The sequence below is a fragment of the Phycodurus eques genome, chromosome 12 (genome assembly GCF_024500275.1).
Source record: "Phycodurus eques isolate BA_2022a chromosome 12, UOR_Pequ_1.1, whole genome shotgun sequence".
NCBI lineage: Eukaryota > Metazoa > Chordata > Actinopteri > Syngnathiformes > Syngnathidae > Phycodurus > Phycodurus eques.
The window spans coordinates 26507052-26522718 of NC_084536.1; the positions used below are offsets into that span (position 1 = coordinate 26507052).

Here is a 15667-nt window from a genome sequence, read left to right on the forward strand (position 1 = left end):
AATATGGAGTGCTGTATGTACATTAATAAGGAAAAAACATGAACTTAAATGATTTTACCAAATGGCTGCAATATAACAGAGTGGAAAATTTCAGGGGGTCTGAATACTTTCCATACCCACTGTAGACAGTGCTTTATCTACACTATCACAGTGCCCAAAGCGCTTTACAAAGCCTCACATTCACCCATGCATTCATACGCCAATGGGCGATTGCTGATATGCCCACTGAGAGCAAATTAGGGTCCAGTGTCTTGCCCAAGGACACTTCAACATGCGAACAGTCGGACCCAGGATTCGAACCAGCTCCCCTTCGGTCACTGGATGACCCGCTATACTTACTGAACCACAGCCAGGAGTCCCCACATTCGGCCGCCACACAGCTCGCTTTGCACCCGACCACCTTGGCCCCTCCCACAGGTGATGAGCCCATGGGAAGGTAACCCATCTTACCTCTTCAGTTTGTGCCCGGCTGGGCTCCATGGGAGCAGGCCTAGCGACCAGCCACTCAGGCCTGGCTTCAGAGTGGTGCCTGTGACCCGCACTGGCTGAGGAAAACTGAAGTCCATATATTGTTTTTCATCATCGGAGATCAATGAGCTGTGCTTTGTCTTTCCCTTCAACTGAGAAATGTTTGTCCTGGGTGTCCCTGGCAGGGTCATAAGACCTCAGGCCAATTTAGCTCCTAGGATCATTGGGATACACAAACCCCTCCACCATGTTAAGGTCACAACTCAGGGAGAGGTGTTGTAAATAATACGAGTATAGTTTTCGGCCCAGTTAATTGAAATTTAATAATTTCTTGCAGCACACCTGATGATCTCTCATCGCACACTAATTTGCCATGGCACACTGGTTTGGAATCACTGACTTATGGGCTTTACACTTTTGCAAACAGTTACAGCTTAGTTTATTTTACAAAGTGGCCCTATGCACCAGAGTCCTAAACCATGGTGAATTGAGCTAATTTGCATGAACTGATATATCAAGATGTCATTCATAAAATCTGTACAGTCTTGAGAAAGTGACATACACATGTATAGAAATTTTACCATAATCTGTTGAAAAACGTGGCCACCATTGACGAAAACATAATTTTGCTGTACAGAATAGCCATGGTGAAGCAAAGATTCACCACCCTGTTTTTTTTCTTATGGAAGATGATTCCAGCTGTAGTAATTGTTCTTTGTTTTATTTTAGTCCGACACATTGTGTTAATGATTTCCATTCACAGTTAATTTTTTTGGTGTTGTTGCACTACATTGTTTATTTTGCCTGAGACTTGCTTGTGATTTTTGCCTCTCAAATTCTTCACTCTTTTTTTTGTTCTTCACCCTTTCCTTACAGAGGCATTTGACAACATACCAGCTGTCAAAAAAAACATCCAGAAAGCTACGGTTCAAGCAAGCAAGCTACTGCAACAGTTCAACCCTGACGCAAGTAATTTAGAGGTCGGTAGGTAACACGTAACTGGCACATAGATCATGAAACAAATTGTTTAATATTAACATGAAGCATGACACATTGTCTCTGATAATATATTATGGTTACTCACACAAAACCAAAGAAAGAGCTTCTCCTCAATGTCTATAATATCAAAGACCTGGCTTCACCAAGTTGTTATAAGTGAACCGTGACATCTAGTGGGTTGCAGATTTTTGTGGAATTAATTATTAGTTACTTATTTCTTTATTATTATTATTATTAAAGAAGTCTGTACAAAAATGCAATCAGTTGCAGTTTTGTTCTAAAAATTCCCCATTTCCCCCTCTTTTTTGCTTTTTTTTTTTTTACAAAAGAATAGAACAAAGGCGGCTTACCGAATACTCAACCAAAAAAAATTAAAATTGGTTTAGCTTCAGGTGTAGTTACCAAAGTTCATATGTGTCAAGGTAATAAAATATTACCCAAAGTTGATTGAAATAAATTTTTGTATTCTCAGGCAGTAGGTTATCTTTTTCATTTGATATTTCTTAAGAATTATTCCAAACCACTCCTCTTACACTATTGGACAAAATTGGTGGCACTCCTCTGTTAATAAAAGAAAAACCCACAGTGGTCACAGAAATAATTTGAATCTCACAAAATTAAGAAATTAAATTTTAATGAAAATCAGACATTGTTTTTGAATTGTGGTTCAACAGAATTAATTAGTTTTTTAAATTCATGAAACAGGCCAGCTGGGAGACATAGTCTCTCCAGTATGTCCTGGGTCGTCCCCTGGGTCGTTCCTACCCTCACCTATGGTCACGACCCACAGCTCATGACCATAGGTGAGGGTAGGAACGTAAATCGACCGGTAAATTGAGAGCTTCGCCTTTCGGCTTAGCTCCACTATGGACCGATACAAAGTTTGCATCACTGCAGGCAGACACTAACGAGCCACCTGTTGATCTTCCTTTCCATTATTCCCTCACTCGTGAACAAGACCCCAAGATACTTGAACTCCTCCACTTGGGGCAGGATCTCATCCCTGACCTGGAGAGGGCACACCACCCTTTTCCGACTGAGGACCATGGTCTCAGATTTGGAGGTGCTGATTTTCATCCCAGCTGCTTCACACTCTGCTGCAAACCGCTCCAGTGAGAGTTGGAAATCACGGCTTGATGAAGCCAACAGAACCACATCATCTGCAAAAAGCAGAGATGCAATACTGAGGCCACCAAACCGGACCCTCTCTATGCCTCGGCCGCACCTACAAATTCTGTGCATAAAAGTAATAAAAAGAATTGGTGACAAAGGGCAGCCTTGGCGGAGTCCAACCCTCACCGGAAATGAGTCCGACTTACTACCAGCAGTACGGACCAAACTGACACTGGTCATACAGGGGGTTCAGTTGACCGAGGGACGCGGTCAACGCCTTCTCCAATTCCACAAAACACATGTAGATATTTAATAAGAATTCTGCATTATTGGTACTCACACCAGAACATGCAAGTTACGGTAGATGGAGCCAAACCATGTCAACCTCATTCCCTGTTACCATTGGGTGAAAGGTGGAATATGGTCGCCTATCCTTTTTAACCTGTATATGGATGGCCTGTCTAAAAAATTAGAGGTGTAAGACTGGATATATGGTGGGGAATCTGTATTAATCATTTAATGTATGCTGATGACCAGTACTGGTTTACAGCAACTGCTTCGAGCTGTACATGGAAGTCATGACATAAAATGTAATCCCCAAAACAGTGTCATCATCGTTCATCCATCCATCCATTTCTACCGCTTATCCGAGGTCGGGTCGCGGGGGCAGTAGCTTTAGCAGGGACGCCCAGACTTTCCTCTCCCCAGCCACTTCATCCAGCCCTTCCGGGGGCGTTCCCAGGCCAGCCGAAGGATGTAGTCTCTCCAGCGTGTCCTGGGTCGCCCCGGGGTCTGCTCCCGGTGGGACGTGCCCGGAACACCTCACCAGGGAGGCGTCCGGGAGGCATCCAAATCAGATGCCCCAACTTACGTTCATGCCGCGCGGAAATGCGCAATGGAAACACTCGGAACGGACTACGCTACACTACAGGTCTTGCCCAATGAGCAGAGGTACTGACACAAAGACAGGGTGGACCACTGAATATGGCCCAATTGTCCAATGCAACAATACCACAGAGTTCAGTGGGGTTTCTCATGTTGGAACTTGTCACAAAGTTGGTCGAACACGTCCTCTGACATAATCGTGAAGTCGGCCGCAGGGTCGACGAGTGCGTCATGTTGTGTGCGTTCAAGTGTGGTTGTCAAGTAAAACCTTTCTGTGTTATTAAGGTAAAGTTTATCCTCAGTGGTGGCGAATGGGAACCATTTAAGATAAAAGTCGATGTCTTTAAGATATGCTGCCGTGTCATGGGAGCAGTCAGGGTTAGTTTCGACTCTCGGAATATTGCGCGCAATTTTGTCTAAGTCTTTTAAGGTCACACCTGGAGAGGCGCCAGGACAAGGGAGAGGCGCGGGGGAGTCCAAGAGGTCAGCTGCAACTGGCTCGGCCGGCTCTCGAGTTGGTGATGCCAAATAAGGAGCAGGGCCAGGTGCAGTGGCAGGAACCCTTGACATTTCCCTGGGGGCCTCATGACCAAATGTCGGAGAGGGCTTGTAGAGCTTTGCCGGGCGGCTGAAAGTTGGGGGCTCACCATTTTCGTCCGAAAGTGGTGGCCCTTTGGAGAACAGGAAGTCCTCGATTTACGAACAAGTTCCGTTCCTACGCTAGCGACGTGACACGAATTTTCGCGCAAGTCGGATTTCACCGTTAAAGTCGAAATTTACTGCAAAATACTACTGTTACGGGTATGGTCCCACGTGATTGTGACAGCTCAGTCTGTGTGGGCGTGTGCGTCGACTTGTGAGTGAGACGAGACTGTGCAGGCGTCGTCCAGCGGTACTGCGACGGAGGAAGGAGTGCACGCCGGTGCGAGTGTGTACAGTGGCAAGTGTAGTGACGGCGACCGGGGAAGAGTAGCGATTAGCGGAGGACCCGTTGACGTTGAATACGCAGAGGAGCTAATAAAGCCATTAAAGCAGCAAATCGGTGCTTCGTGCCATTACTGTTGCCGCCAGCCAGCTCAGCTGTGCAACGAGAGAAGGGAGTTAACCCCTGCGTCTCCCGACCACGGTCAGGTGACCGTAGCAGGAAAGGTTAACACTTCGTATAAAGAAACTAAAATACATTAAAATAAAAAAAATAAGATGCTGTACTTACCATTACTGCTGAGAGTGTGAAAAAAGGCAAATACACTCCCGCACAAACAGACAAGCACTATGCACTAGCTAAGCAGAAACACTATGGTGCTGGGACAAAATGGCGGACGAGGCACGGGTGTCGTAAAGTCAAAACGTCGTAGGTCGAGTCCGTCGTAACTCGAGGACTTCTTGTACTGTTCTCGATTGGCAATTAATTGACGGACCGCCTGTAGTTCTTGCCGGACAAGTACTAATTCGGTTTCCTGATCTAGCTTTAGCTGTTGAAGGTGGCTCATGTCGGATTTTAGTATTGTCAGTTGTGACATGAATTCACACGAGTACTCAACGCTTTTGGAGCGTTGAGTACTCGTTGAGATGCTCAAAGTAGTCTTTGAGCATCTCAACGGTCTGCTTGAGTTGTTTGATGTCCTCAGTTGCGTTACACAGAAACCACTGTGCACGCTTGTTAGCCGCTTTGGTTCCGCGTAATTTAACTTCTAAGGGGTGATCAGTCAACTCCGATAGCTCGCTTTTGAGTTGCGAAATTTCAGATGCGGCGGTTTGCAACAGTGTTTCCTGTGTGCAGTTAGTCTGTACGCACGAAGCAAGAGCTTGTTTGAACTCCTTGTTCTCACGGTGTGCTAGTGCAACACTGTCGACGGAGAGCGTCGCTTGAAATGTGTTGGCATTGGGGGTGAGGGGCACACTGTGTGCTTTCGCATTCACAAGCTGAGTTTCAACATCAACTCGGGGGGCTTGTGCCAGGTTCAAACGAGTATTGGACTCTGCTAGCTGTGCCATTACGTTAACTTCAAGTTTCTGCTGTGCAGCTTCTAGTTTGAGCCTCATTCGGCTTTCTTCCACATTGCTCCATTTTAATTGTGACATTGTTGACATTAATTATGAAGTTCCAAACTATGCAAGCGCGAGATTCTCATCTTACCCCAGGTCTCCAACAAAAGTGCTCCCATCCAAATCCGATGTGGCATTTCAAAATAAAGGTCCCCTGAACTCGGCATATTTCACTGTCATTACCACTGATTTAAAACATTAGTTTAAAAAAATCTGCGATATCGCAACACCAGTCCAGTTCTGGGGGACACTAGACCACACCAGGTCTACAACAAAAGAGGTCCCATCCAAATCTGATGTGGTATTTCAAAATAAAAGTCCCTTGAAATATACATATTTCACTGTCATTACCAATTTTAAGAAATTATTAGAAATAATCCTGTTCGTATCGCAAAACCTTTCCCCTTCATACATGTAGAAGACAATCCCAGGATGCTACTACATTACTGCCATCGCCATTTGGTGTAGTATATCTGAAGGGTTTAAAAACCCCATTGTTTTATCATTAAATATGATTTTTTTTTTTTTGCTTTCAAAATTAACACTTTAACCACTCATACATACTACACTGTTGTTATTCATATATATTACAATATTTCACAAAAACAGTCAATTGTAAAATAGTTTTCTGTTCCTGCAACAGAAAAATTGTTGGTCTGAACATTTATTGTAGCTGAGAGTCTGTGGGTTCCCATGACAACAGAAGACTGTGTACTCTCTTGTATGATTTGACTGTTTGTTTATGTATTTATATACATACATATTTACCTTTGTGGTCACATTTTTCTCTTAAATCTGTTTGAATGTTTTCATGGAAAATATTTTAAAAACTTCCTGTTTGCGTAAAATCTGCCTGATGCCGCAAGACAGTCTGAGACACCTGGAGAGAGATGAAAGCGTATGATCTTGTGGATTACTTCTGTCATTTATCTACTGCCGCTTTTTAAAGCACATGTTAGATGAATAATTTCCTTTTTTTATCGAGCTTTGTGTAGAACAAGTGATTTACAAATTGATTCATGTGATTGCTTTAATATTTTTAGTTTTTCTAGTTTTCATGGTGTTCCTTATCTAAATAGCAATAAAGCGATAGCAGACATCTATCTGTAAGACAGTTGGTTTCTCTACTGAGATAAATACATTATTTACAAATGCAAAAATATACTGTACATCCATCCATCCATTTTCAGTAACATTAATCCTGTTTAGGGTTGCGGGGAAAATATAAATTTTCAACATTTTTTTACATGTATTTATTGTTTCATTAATTATGATTAAATTATTTATTGCATTATTCACATATCATACAACACTATTTCTCTTTTGCTCCAAGTCCATCCCAAGGCACTGCTCATGGTACCACCTTTCGCAGTCGTCACACTGGATCTATTCAAAGTAAACATTCAAACACAAAACAATGTAAAGCAATATTTTACATGTGGGAACAATTAACAATGATAACTTGCTTGATTATTGTTATTAAAATGCTCTTACTTAGAAATGTTTTTTTTTTCAAAATCTAACAAAATCTCATTTCTTTGGAGTTAGCAGACCATAATAACATTCCTATGCCAATAAACAAAAACACATCAGGTAGTCTTGCATAGTAAAACTCACCCAGTTTCTCATGGGAGGACCTGTTCCTGGCGGGTTAGTTTTGGTACTTTCAAAACAATACGTTAATCTTCAATACATTGTTGGCAATCCCTTTGCTTAAATCACTGCCTCGATACTCCGTGGCATTGAGGTAATTAGTCTGTGGCATTGCCTGGGAGTTATGGAAGCCCAGATTGCCTTGATGCTTGCTGTCTAACCAGGTTTTGGTGCTTTTGGCAGGATGGGCAGGGGTAAGGTCCTGCTGGAAGATGAAATCTGCATCTCCAAACAGATCTTTAGCAGAAGGAATCATGAAGTTCTCCAAAAGATTCTGGTAGACTGTTGCAGTGACATTGGATTGACCGTCGGTCGCAGTTCGATGATCGACTTTGTGGTCGTGTCATCAGACTTGCGGCCGTACGTCTTGGACACTCGGGTGAAGAGAGGGGCACAGCTGTCAACTGATCGCCACCTGGTGGTGAGTTGGCTCCAATGTTGGGGGAAGATGCTAGTCCGACCTGGGAGGCCCAAACGTATCGTGAGGGTCTGCTGGGAACATCTGGCAGAATCCCCTGTCAGAAGGAGTTTCAACTCCCACCTCCGGCAAAACTTCACCCACGTCTCGGGGGAGGCTGTCATGAACGGAACAAAGGATAGAACCCAAAAATGCACGACTCCGAAACAAATGGACCTTTTCAAAAAGAGAGGTTTAATATACGGGCAGAGGTCGGTACACAAGCAGGCAATCCAAAAAAGGCAACAGTATTCAAAAACGTGAGGCAAAAAGGCGAGGTCGATAATCGGAACAGGGTCTAGTTTTACTGTGAGTCTGTGACATGGAAACAAGGAATGCTGGAACGCGACGACAAGGTACAATGAATTGGCGACGAGAAAGAATGAGACACGAGGTTAGATGCAAGGTTAGGATAATAGGATGAACGAGGCACAGGTGGTGAAGATGCTCTCAGGAGCAGGTGTGTATGAAACAGGGGGAAGACAAAAACCGGAACACACACCCATGAAAGTACTCCCCCCCCCCACCCCACATTAACGGCGGCCCCAGACGGCCCCAGAGCCCATGGATGCACAACATGGAAGTCCCGAATGAGCGAGTCATCCACGATAAATGCAGATGGCACCCATGAACGTTCCTGAGGCCCGTAGCCCTCCCAGTCCACCAGATATTGAAACGCCCTCCCCCTCAGATGAGACGACAACAGCCGCCTCGCAGTGAAGACAGGGCCCCCATCCACGAACCGGGGGGGAGGAGGGGGCCTGGAAGGCGGGACCAGAGGGGACACCCGGGCTGGCTTGAGCAGGCTGACGTGAAAAGCAGGGTGGACCCGCATCGAGTTTAGGAGCCTAAGCTTCACAGTGACAGGGTTGATGATCTTTGTGATGGGTAAGGGCCCAACGAACCTGGGAGCGAGCTTCCGGGACTCCACCCGTAGTTGACACAGCAGGTCAGGCTGGGGGAGGCCACCTCATCCACACGCTGCATCAGCACTGGGGCGCCCCAAGGTTGTGTCCTCTCTCCGCTGCTCTTCTCTCTCTACACGAACGACTGCACCTCAGCGAACCCGACTGTCAAGCACCTGAAGTTTGCAGATGACACCACTGTCATCGGCCTCATCAAGGACGGTGACGAGTCTGCATATCAACAGGAAGCGGAGCGGCTGGAGCTGTGGTGCGGCCGACACAACCTGGAGCTGAACACGCTCAAGACGGTAGAGATGATCGTGGACTTCAGGAGGCATCCTTCGCCACAGCTGCCCCTCACGTTGTCCAGCTGCCTTGTGTCAACCGTCGAGACCTTCAAGTTCCTGGGAATTACAATCTCTCAGGACCTGAAGTGGGCGACCAACATCAACTCCGTCCTCAAAAAGGCCCAGCAGAGGATGTACTTCCTGCGACTTCTGAGAAAGCACGGCCTGCCACCGGAGCTGCTGAGACAGTTCTACACAGCGGTCATCGAATCAGTCCTGTGTTCTTCCATCACAGTCTGGTTTGGTGCTGCTACAAAAAAGGACAAACTCCGACTGCAACGGACAATCAAAACTGCTGAAAGGATTGTCGGTACCCCCCTACCCACCCCGGTCACCAGCTCTTCCAGCTCCTTCCCTCAGGCAGGCGCTACCGATCAACGCAAACTAGAACTAGTAGACATTCCAACAGCTTCTTCCCTCTTGCGATCAACTTCTTAAACACCTAACCTATAATTCCATTACAACAAGCTGGAAATTCTTTGACTTGAGTCCGTTGCCACATTTCTGTGGGGCCAATTACGTATTACTCGTGCACTCACTGTAGTTGTCTCGCCATGCTGCACTATTTGCATATACTGGCCACTCATGCCAGAGTAGCATCTGCTCCATTTGCACACTGATTGAGGAGTATCTGTAACATTTGCACAACCAACATTGTCCCAGATGATCGCACTACTCGTCACTTTAAACCGGATACACTCCTTGAAGTCTCAGCGCCCTTTGCACAATGGTCATTGCACCGGACTATTGCAATATTAGTCTTTCGAACTGCTCTAAGTGCTAGAGGACTCTACATCTTTTTGCACAATTGTTTTTTGTCAATGTCTTTATGTCCCCAAAGTGTTCTGTAAATTGACTGTCTGTTGTACTAGAGCGGCTCCAACTACCAGAGACAAAAGTATGTCCAAAACACACAAGGAATTCCTTGTGTGTTTTGGACATACTTGGCAAATAAAGATGATTCTGATTCTGATTCTGATATGCTTGGTGGAGAGCCAAACCTGCTGACCCACTTTGTAGTCCTCCGACGGTCAGCAGCGGTTTTGTAGGATGGTCTTTGGTGCAGCAGAATCTGGCGGGCTCGCTCCCAGGTCCTCCTGCAGCGTCTGACCAAGGTCAATGCCGCTGGAACTGTGGACTCTGGGGCTATGGCAGGAAATAGAGATGGTTGGTAACCATGCACAACGTGAAAAGGCGATAGACCAGTGGATGCAGAGGGGAGGGAATTGTGAAAGAATTTGACCCAAACCAGTTTCTGAGACCAGGATCGTGGCTCCTGTGAAGCGAGACATCAGAGCCAGTCTCCAGGTCCTGGTTTAGTCTCTCGGTTTGGTTGTTGGTTTCAGGGTGAAACCCAGATGACAGACTGATTGTAGCACCTATGAGATTGCAAAACTCCTTCCAAAATTGCGAAATGAATTGGGCACCCATATCGGATACCACATTCTTGGGGAAACCATGGAAATTGAAAACTTGGTGTATCATTAACTCAGCAGTGTCTTTAGCTGAGGGGAGTTTCGGGAGTGCAATGAAGTGTGCCATTTTAGAGAACCTGTCCACGGCTGTGAGAATGGTGGTATTTCCTTTCGAGGCCGGTAATCCCGTTACAAAGTCTACGGAGATGTCTGACCAAGGACGTTGCGGTATTGGCGGGGGTCGCAACTCCCCAGAAGGACGTTTACGAGAGGACTTGTTGGCAGCACATACCTGGCAAGCATTGACATAATTGCTGAGATCCCTTCTAACATTGGGCCACCAAAAGTGCTGTTCGACCACAGATTGAGTCTTGGCAATGCCTGGGTGACATACAGTCCGGTTAGTGTGGGCCCAGTGGATGACTCTTACCCTTAAGGTCGGAAACCACATAAAGCCTGTTTTCAGGGCAATTTTCAGGGCTAAGAGTGGTCTTCAGAGCCTCCTTTACCGCAGTCTCAATTTCCCAAACAAAAGCAGAAACAAAACATGACTTGGGCAAAATGGTTTTAGGGACGGACAAAAAATTCTCTGCGCAGAAAATGCGCGATAAAGCATCTGGCTTACCATTTTTAGAACCAGGTCGGTAGGATAACGTGAAATTGAATCTAGTGAAAAACAGAACATCTCGCCTGCCTCGCATTTAATCTTTTAGCAGATTTAAGATATTCCAGGTTCTTGTGATCTGTGCATACTAAAAACGGAGTATGTGCCCCCTCTAGCCAGTGCCTCCACTCCACTAAAGCCACCTTGACTGCCAGCAGTTCACGGTCACCAATGTCATAATTTCTCTTGGCTGGGGTCAGTTTTTTGGAGAGATAAGCACAAGGATGTAATTTACCATCCTTGAGACATTTCTGGGAGAGCAATGCTCCTATACCGGCATCAGACGCATCGACGTCTACCACAAACTGCTGTTTGAGATCTGGCAAAGTGAGGATGGGAGCGGAGGTAAAGCTCGATTTAAGTTTCTGAAAAGCTGCCTTGCAAAGCGGGTTCCATACGAAAGGTCTTTGTGGCGAGGTAAGATCATGCAAAGGCAAGGCTATAGAACTGAAGTTTCTAATGAACTTTCTGTAGAAATTAGCGAACCCTAAGAACCTTTGTACATCTTTGCGTGATGTGGGAGTGGGCCAATTAGTCACGGCACCAACTTTGCAAGGGTCCATTTTGATTTCACCTGGAGCCAGGACGAAACCCAGAAAAGAAACAGACGCCTTGTGGAACTCACATTTCTCAGCCTTGACATATAGTTCATTCCGCAGTAACTGCTGCAACACAGAGTGGACATGAATTATGTGAGTATCCTCATCCGGGGAGAATATCAAAATATCATCGAAATATACAAAAACATACACATTCAACATGTCACACAGGACATCATTGACAAAGTTCTGGAACACAGCTGGAACGTTAGTTAGTCCAAAAGGCATCACCAAATACTCGTAATGTCCCGTTGGTGTGTTGAATGCTGTTTGCCATTCATCCCCCTCCCTTATCCTGACTAAATGATATGCATTTCTTAAATTGAGTTTGGTGAAAACCTTGGCTCCCTCCAGGAACTCAAAGGTGGTGGAGATGAGAGGAAGAGGCTACCTGTTTTTCACCGTTATGTCGTTGAGACCCCGGTAATCGATACAGGTTCTCAGAGTCTTGTCCTTCTTGTCCACAAAGAAAAATCCGGCTCCCGCAGGATTTCTTTTGAGGATAGGCGAATAATCCCGGCTGCCAGTGATTCATCCACATACTCCTTCATAGCCTTGTGTTCCGGCCCTGACAGAGAGAATAACCTCCCTCGTGGGGGTGTGGTTCCAGGCAGCGAGTCAACAGCACAGTCATAAGGTCTGTGGGGTGGAAGGGAATTGGCCTTGGACTTGGAAAAAACATCTTTAATGTCCTGGTAACAGGAGGGCAATTGCTGCCCCATGACATAACCTGCCCAGAGGACCAGTCAACGTGGGGGTTATGTAATTTCAACCATGGGTTCCCTAAAATAAGGTCATGATTCATGGCGTCAAAAACATTAAAAATAATGCATTCTGAGTGAGAATCAGGAAATGTCAATGTCACCAGTGTATGGGTTTAATACGTGTTGCGTTTGGGAGGCAAAATAAATACTTCTCAGTCCATTTGATTTATAATTGCCGGTTTTCAACATCCACATTGCGTCTTTTTGGCTTCGAGAGACATTTTGAAGCCCGTCTTGTCTCTCAAAGTTTGTAACGAATAGCGATTCGCTTGTTTGGTGGGTTTTTTTATGCTTGGATTTTGGTGCGAGCCATTGGATCCTTTGTACAAATGTGCGACCAGCTATTTACCATGATGTCTACTTGGACAAACCTATCATTTGGGTTTTAGTATCGCCGTGATTTTATTGATCACCTCAATCGCGCACATTACAACAAATGAATATAGTGAAGTCTGTCGGATCATATCAAATTTCAAATGGCCCACTCATAAAATAAGACAGGTTTATGACTGTAGTTCAAATGCAGTTTGAGCATTGGAGACTACAATTAAGCAAGGATGGATGGTGCAATCTGACACAGATCTACCTTGACCTTGGAGTTCACCTTTACTTTCTTTGGAGGTTGTTCTGGGCTCTTTTGATACTCTTCGCTTTATCAGTCTTTTCCATTTGTCATAATTTTTCCTCCTGCGGCCAAATCCAGGGAGGTTGGCTACTGGATCTTAGATTTCTGAATAATTTGTGCAACAATTGTCACGGGAACATCAAGCTGCTTGGAGACTCACTTATAGCCTTTATCTTTAACGTGCTTGTCAATAATTTTCTTTCTCCTCTCCTGAGACAACTCCCACCCTCCCTGAGACAACTCCCTCCCTCACTTACTATGGTCCATGTTTAGTGTGGTACACACCATGTCACCTAAACAATAATGCGACACCCTTTAAAAAGGCCAACTGACTGATTACAAATTTGAAGACACTTGTGATGCTAATTTAGGACACACCATGTTTGAAGATGTCCCATTGGGCAAATTATTTTCAATCTTTTCCAGGGGTAGAATAATTTTTGTCAAGGCCTTTTCCATGAGTTTTTTTTAAATACAATTATGTTTACCACAATTGAAAAGCAATGTCTGATTTTCATTGGTCAATTTCCATAGAATTTTTATCATGCTGTACACACACTGTCCTCTACCAAGTGCATCACAAGTTCCGCTCCTCCTCCCAGAATCAGAATCATCTTTATTTCTCCAACTATGTCCAAAAAACACAAGGAATTTGTCTCCGGTAGTTGGGGCCACTATTGTACGACAACAGACAGTCAATTGAGAGAGAATATGTTTGAGACATAAAGATATTGAGAAAAACATTGAGCAATACAAGGTTGCCAGTTGTCTGGTAATGCCGGTACATTTTTTTTTTTGGACAATTGTGCAAAAAGATGCATAGTCCTCTAGCAATTAGAACAGTTTGAATGACAAATATAGCAATAGTCCGGTGCAATGATCATTGTGCAAAGGGCGCCGAGACTTCAAGGAATGTATGCAGTTTAAAGTGACTAATAGTGCGATAATCTGGGACAATGTCGATTGTGCAAATGTTGTCAGTATGAAAGTGGTGCTGATGCTACTCTGGCATGAGTGGCCAGTATTGGTCAACAACAACAGATATGCAAATAGTGCAGAGTGGCGAGACTACCACAGTGAGTACACTAGTATTATACAATTGGCCCGACAGAAATGTGACAACAAACTCAAGACAAAGAATTGCCGGCATTTTGCAATGGAATTGTAAGTTAGCTATTTAAGAAGTTGATGGCAAGAGGGAAGACACTGTTGGAATGTCTGCTAGTTTTAGTTTTTCATTTTTCGGTCGCGCCTACCTGAGGGAAAGAGCTGGAAGAGCTGGTGACCATGATGTGGAGGGTCCAAGAGGATTTTGCACGCTCATGTCTTAGTTCTGGCAGCGTGCAAGTCCTCAAGGGTGGGTAGCAATGTACAGACAATCTTTTCAGCAGTTTTGATTGTCCATTGCAGTCGGAGTTTGTCTTTTTTTGTAGCAGCACCAAACCAGACTGTGATGGAAGAACACAGGACTGATTCGATGACCGCTGTGTCGAACTGCCTCAACAGCTCCTGTGGCAGGCCGTGCTTCCTCAGAAGCCGCAGGAAGTAAATCCTCTGCTGGGCCTTTTTGAGGACGGAGTTGATGTTGATCGCCCAATTCAGGTCCTGAGAGACTGTAATTCCCAGGAACGTGAAGGTCTCGACGGTTGACACAAAGCAGTTGGAGAGCGTGAGGGGCAGCTGTGGCGAAGGATGCCTCCTGAAGTCCACCATCACCTTTACAGTCTTGAGCGTGTTAGGCTGCAGGTTGTGTCAGCTGCACCACAACTCCAGCCGCTCCACTTCTTGTCGATATGCAGACTCGTCACCGTCTTTGATGAGGCCGATGACCGACTGTGACATTACCACTCATGGACAAAACATGACAGCTCAAATAATATGAAGCTAAAAAATGCTTAAGGTACTCAAATGTAATAGATTAACTCTTTATATGGCTCTCATGAAAATACTTGCAAATTCAAAATTTGTGTCACTTCTCCTTCAGAGTGCCACCAGAAAGTATTCACACCCCTTCACGTTTTCCACATTTTGCAATGTTAGCCACTTTCTAAAGCTGATTTGAGTATAGTTTTTTTTTTTAAATCGACATAAAATATCCCATAATGACAAAGTAAAAACATTTTCAGACATTTGTATAAATGTATAAAAAATGTAAACATTCAAACATAATAGGTACGTAGGTATTCACACACTTTTCACAGTGTGTGACACTCAAATTTAAGCTCAGGTGCATCAGATTTCCACTAATCGTCCTTGAGATGCTTCTACAACTAGAATGGAGTACACCTGTGGTAAATTCATTTGATTGAACATCATTTTGAATGGCACACACCTATCTATATAAGGTCTCATAGTTGGCAGTGGCTATCAGAGCAGAAACCAAGCAATGAAGTCTAAGGAATTGTCTGCAGACCTCCGAGACCGGATTGTGTGAAGGCACAAATCTGGGGAAGAATATAAAAGAATTTCAGCAGCATTGAAGGTCCTGAAAAGCACTGTGGTCTCGATTATTCGGAAATGGAAGAAGTTTGGAACCACCAGGACCCTTTCTACATCTGGCTGTCCGACCAAGCTGAGTAACCGTGGAAGAAGGGCCTTGGTCAGAGAGGTGAACAAGAACTCTATGGTCACTAAGGCTTAGCTCCAATGTTCCCTTGTGGAGATAGGAGAACCATCCAGAAGGTCAACCATTGCTAATGCATTCCACCAATCACGACTTAATGGTAG

The 15667-nt window shown here is 44.8% G+C and overlaps 1 protein-coding gene across 4 annotated transcripts in view; it reads left to right on the forward strand.

The window, feature by feature from the left end:
- rab3gap1 (RAB3 GTPase activating protein subunit 1) overlaps positions 1 to 15667 on the forward strand; it is a 156421-nt gene that overhangs the window by 118762 nt on the left and 21992 nt on the right. For 3 of the 4 annotated variants that reach the window (XM_061692207.1, XM_061692208.1, XM_061692211.1), the window contains one exon: positions 1345 to 1448. In XM_061692207.1, the coding sequence (XP_061548191.1) occupies positions 1345 to 1448 (104 nt within the window). Of the gene's footprint in view, positions 1 to 1344; positions 1453 to 15667 lie in introns of all 4 variants that reach the window. The other variant, XM_061692210.1, reaches the window with a different exon arrangement.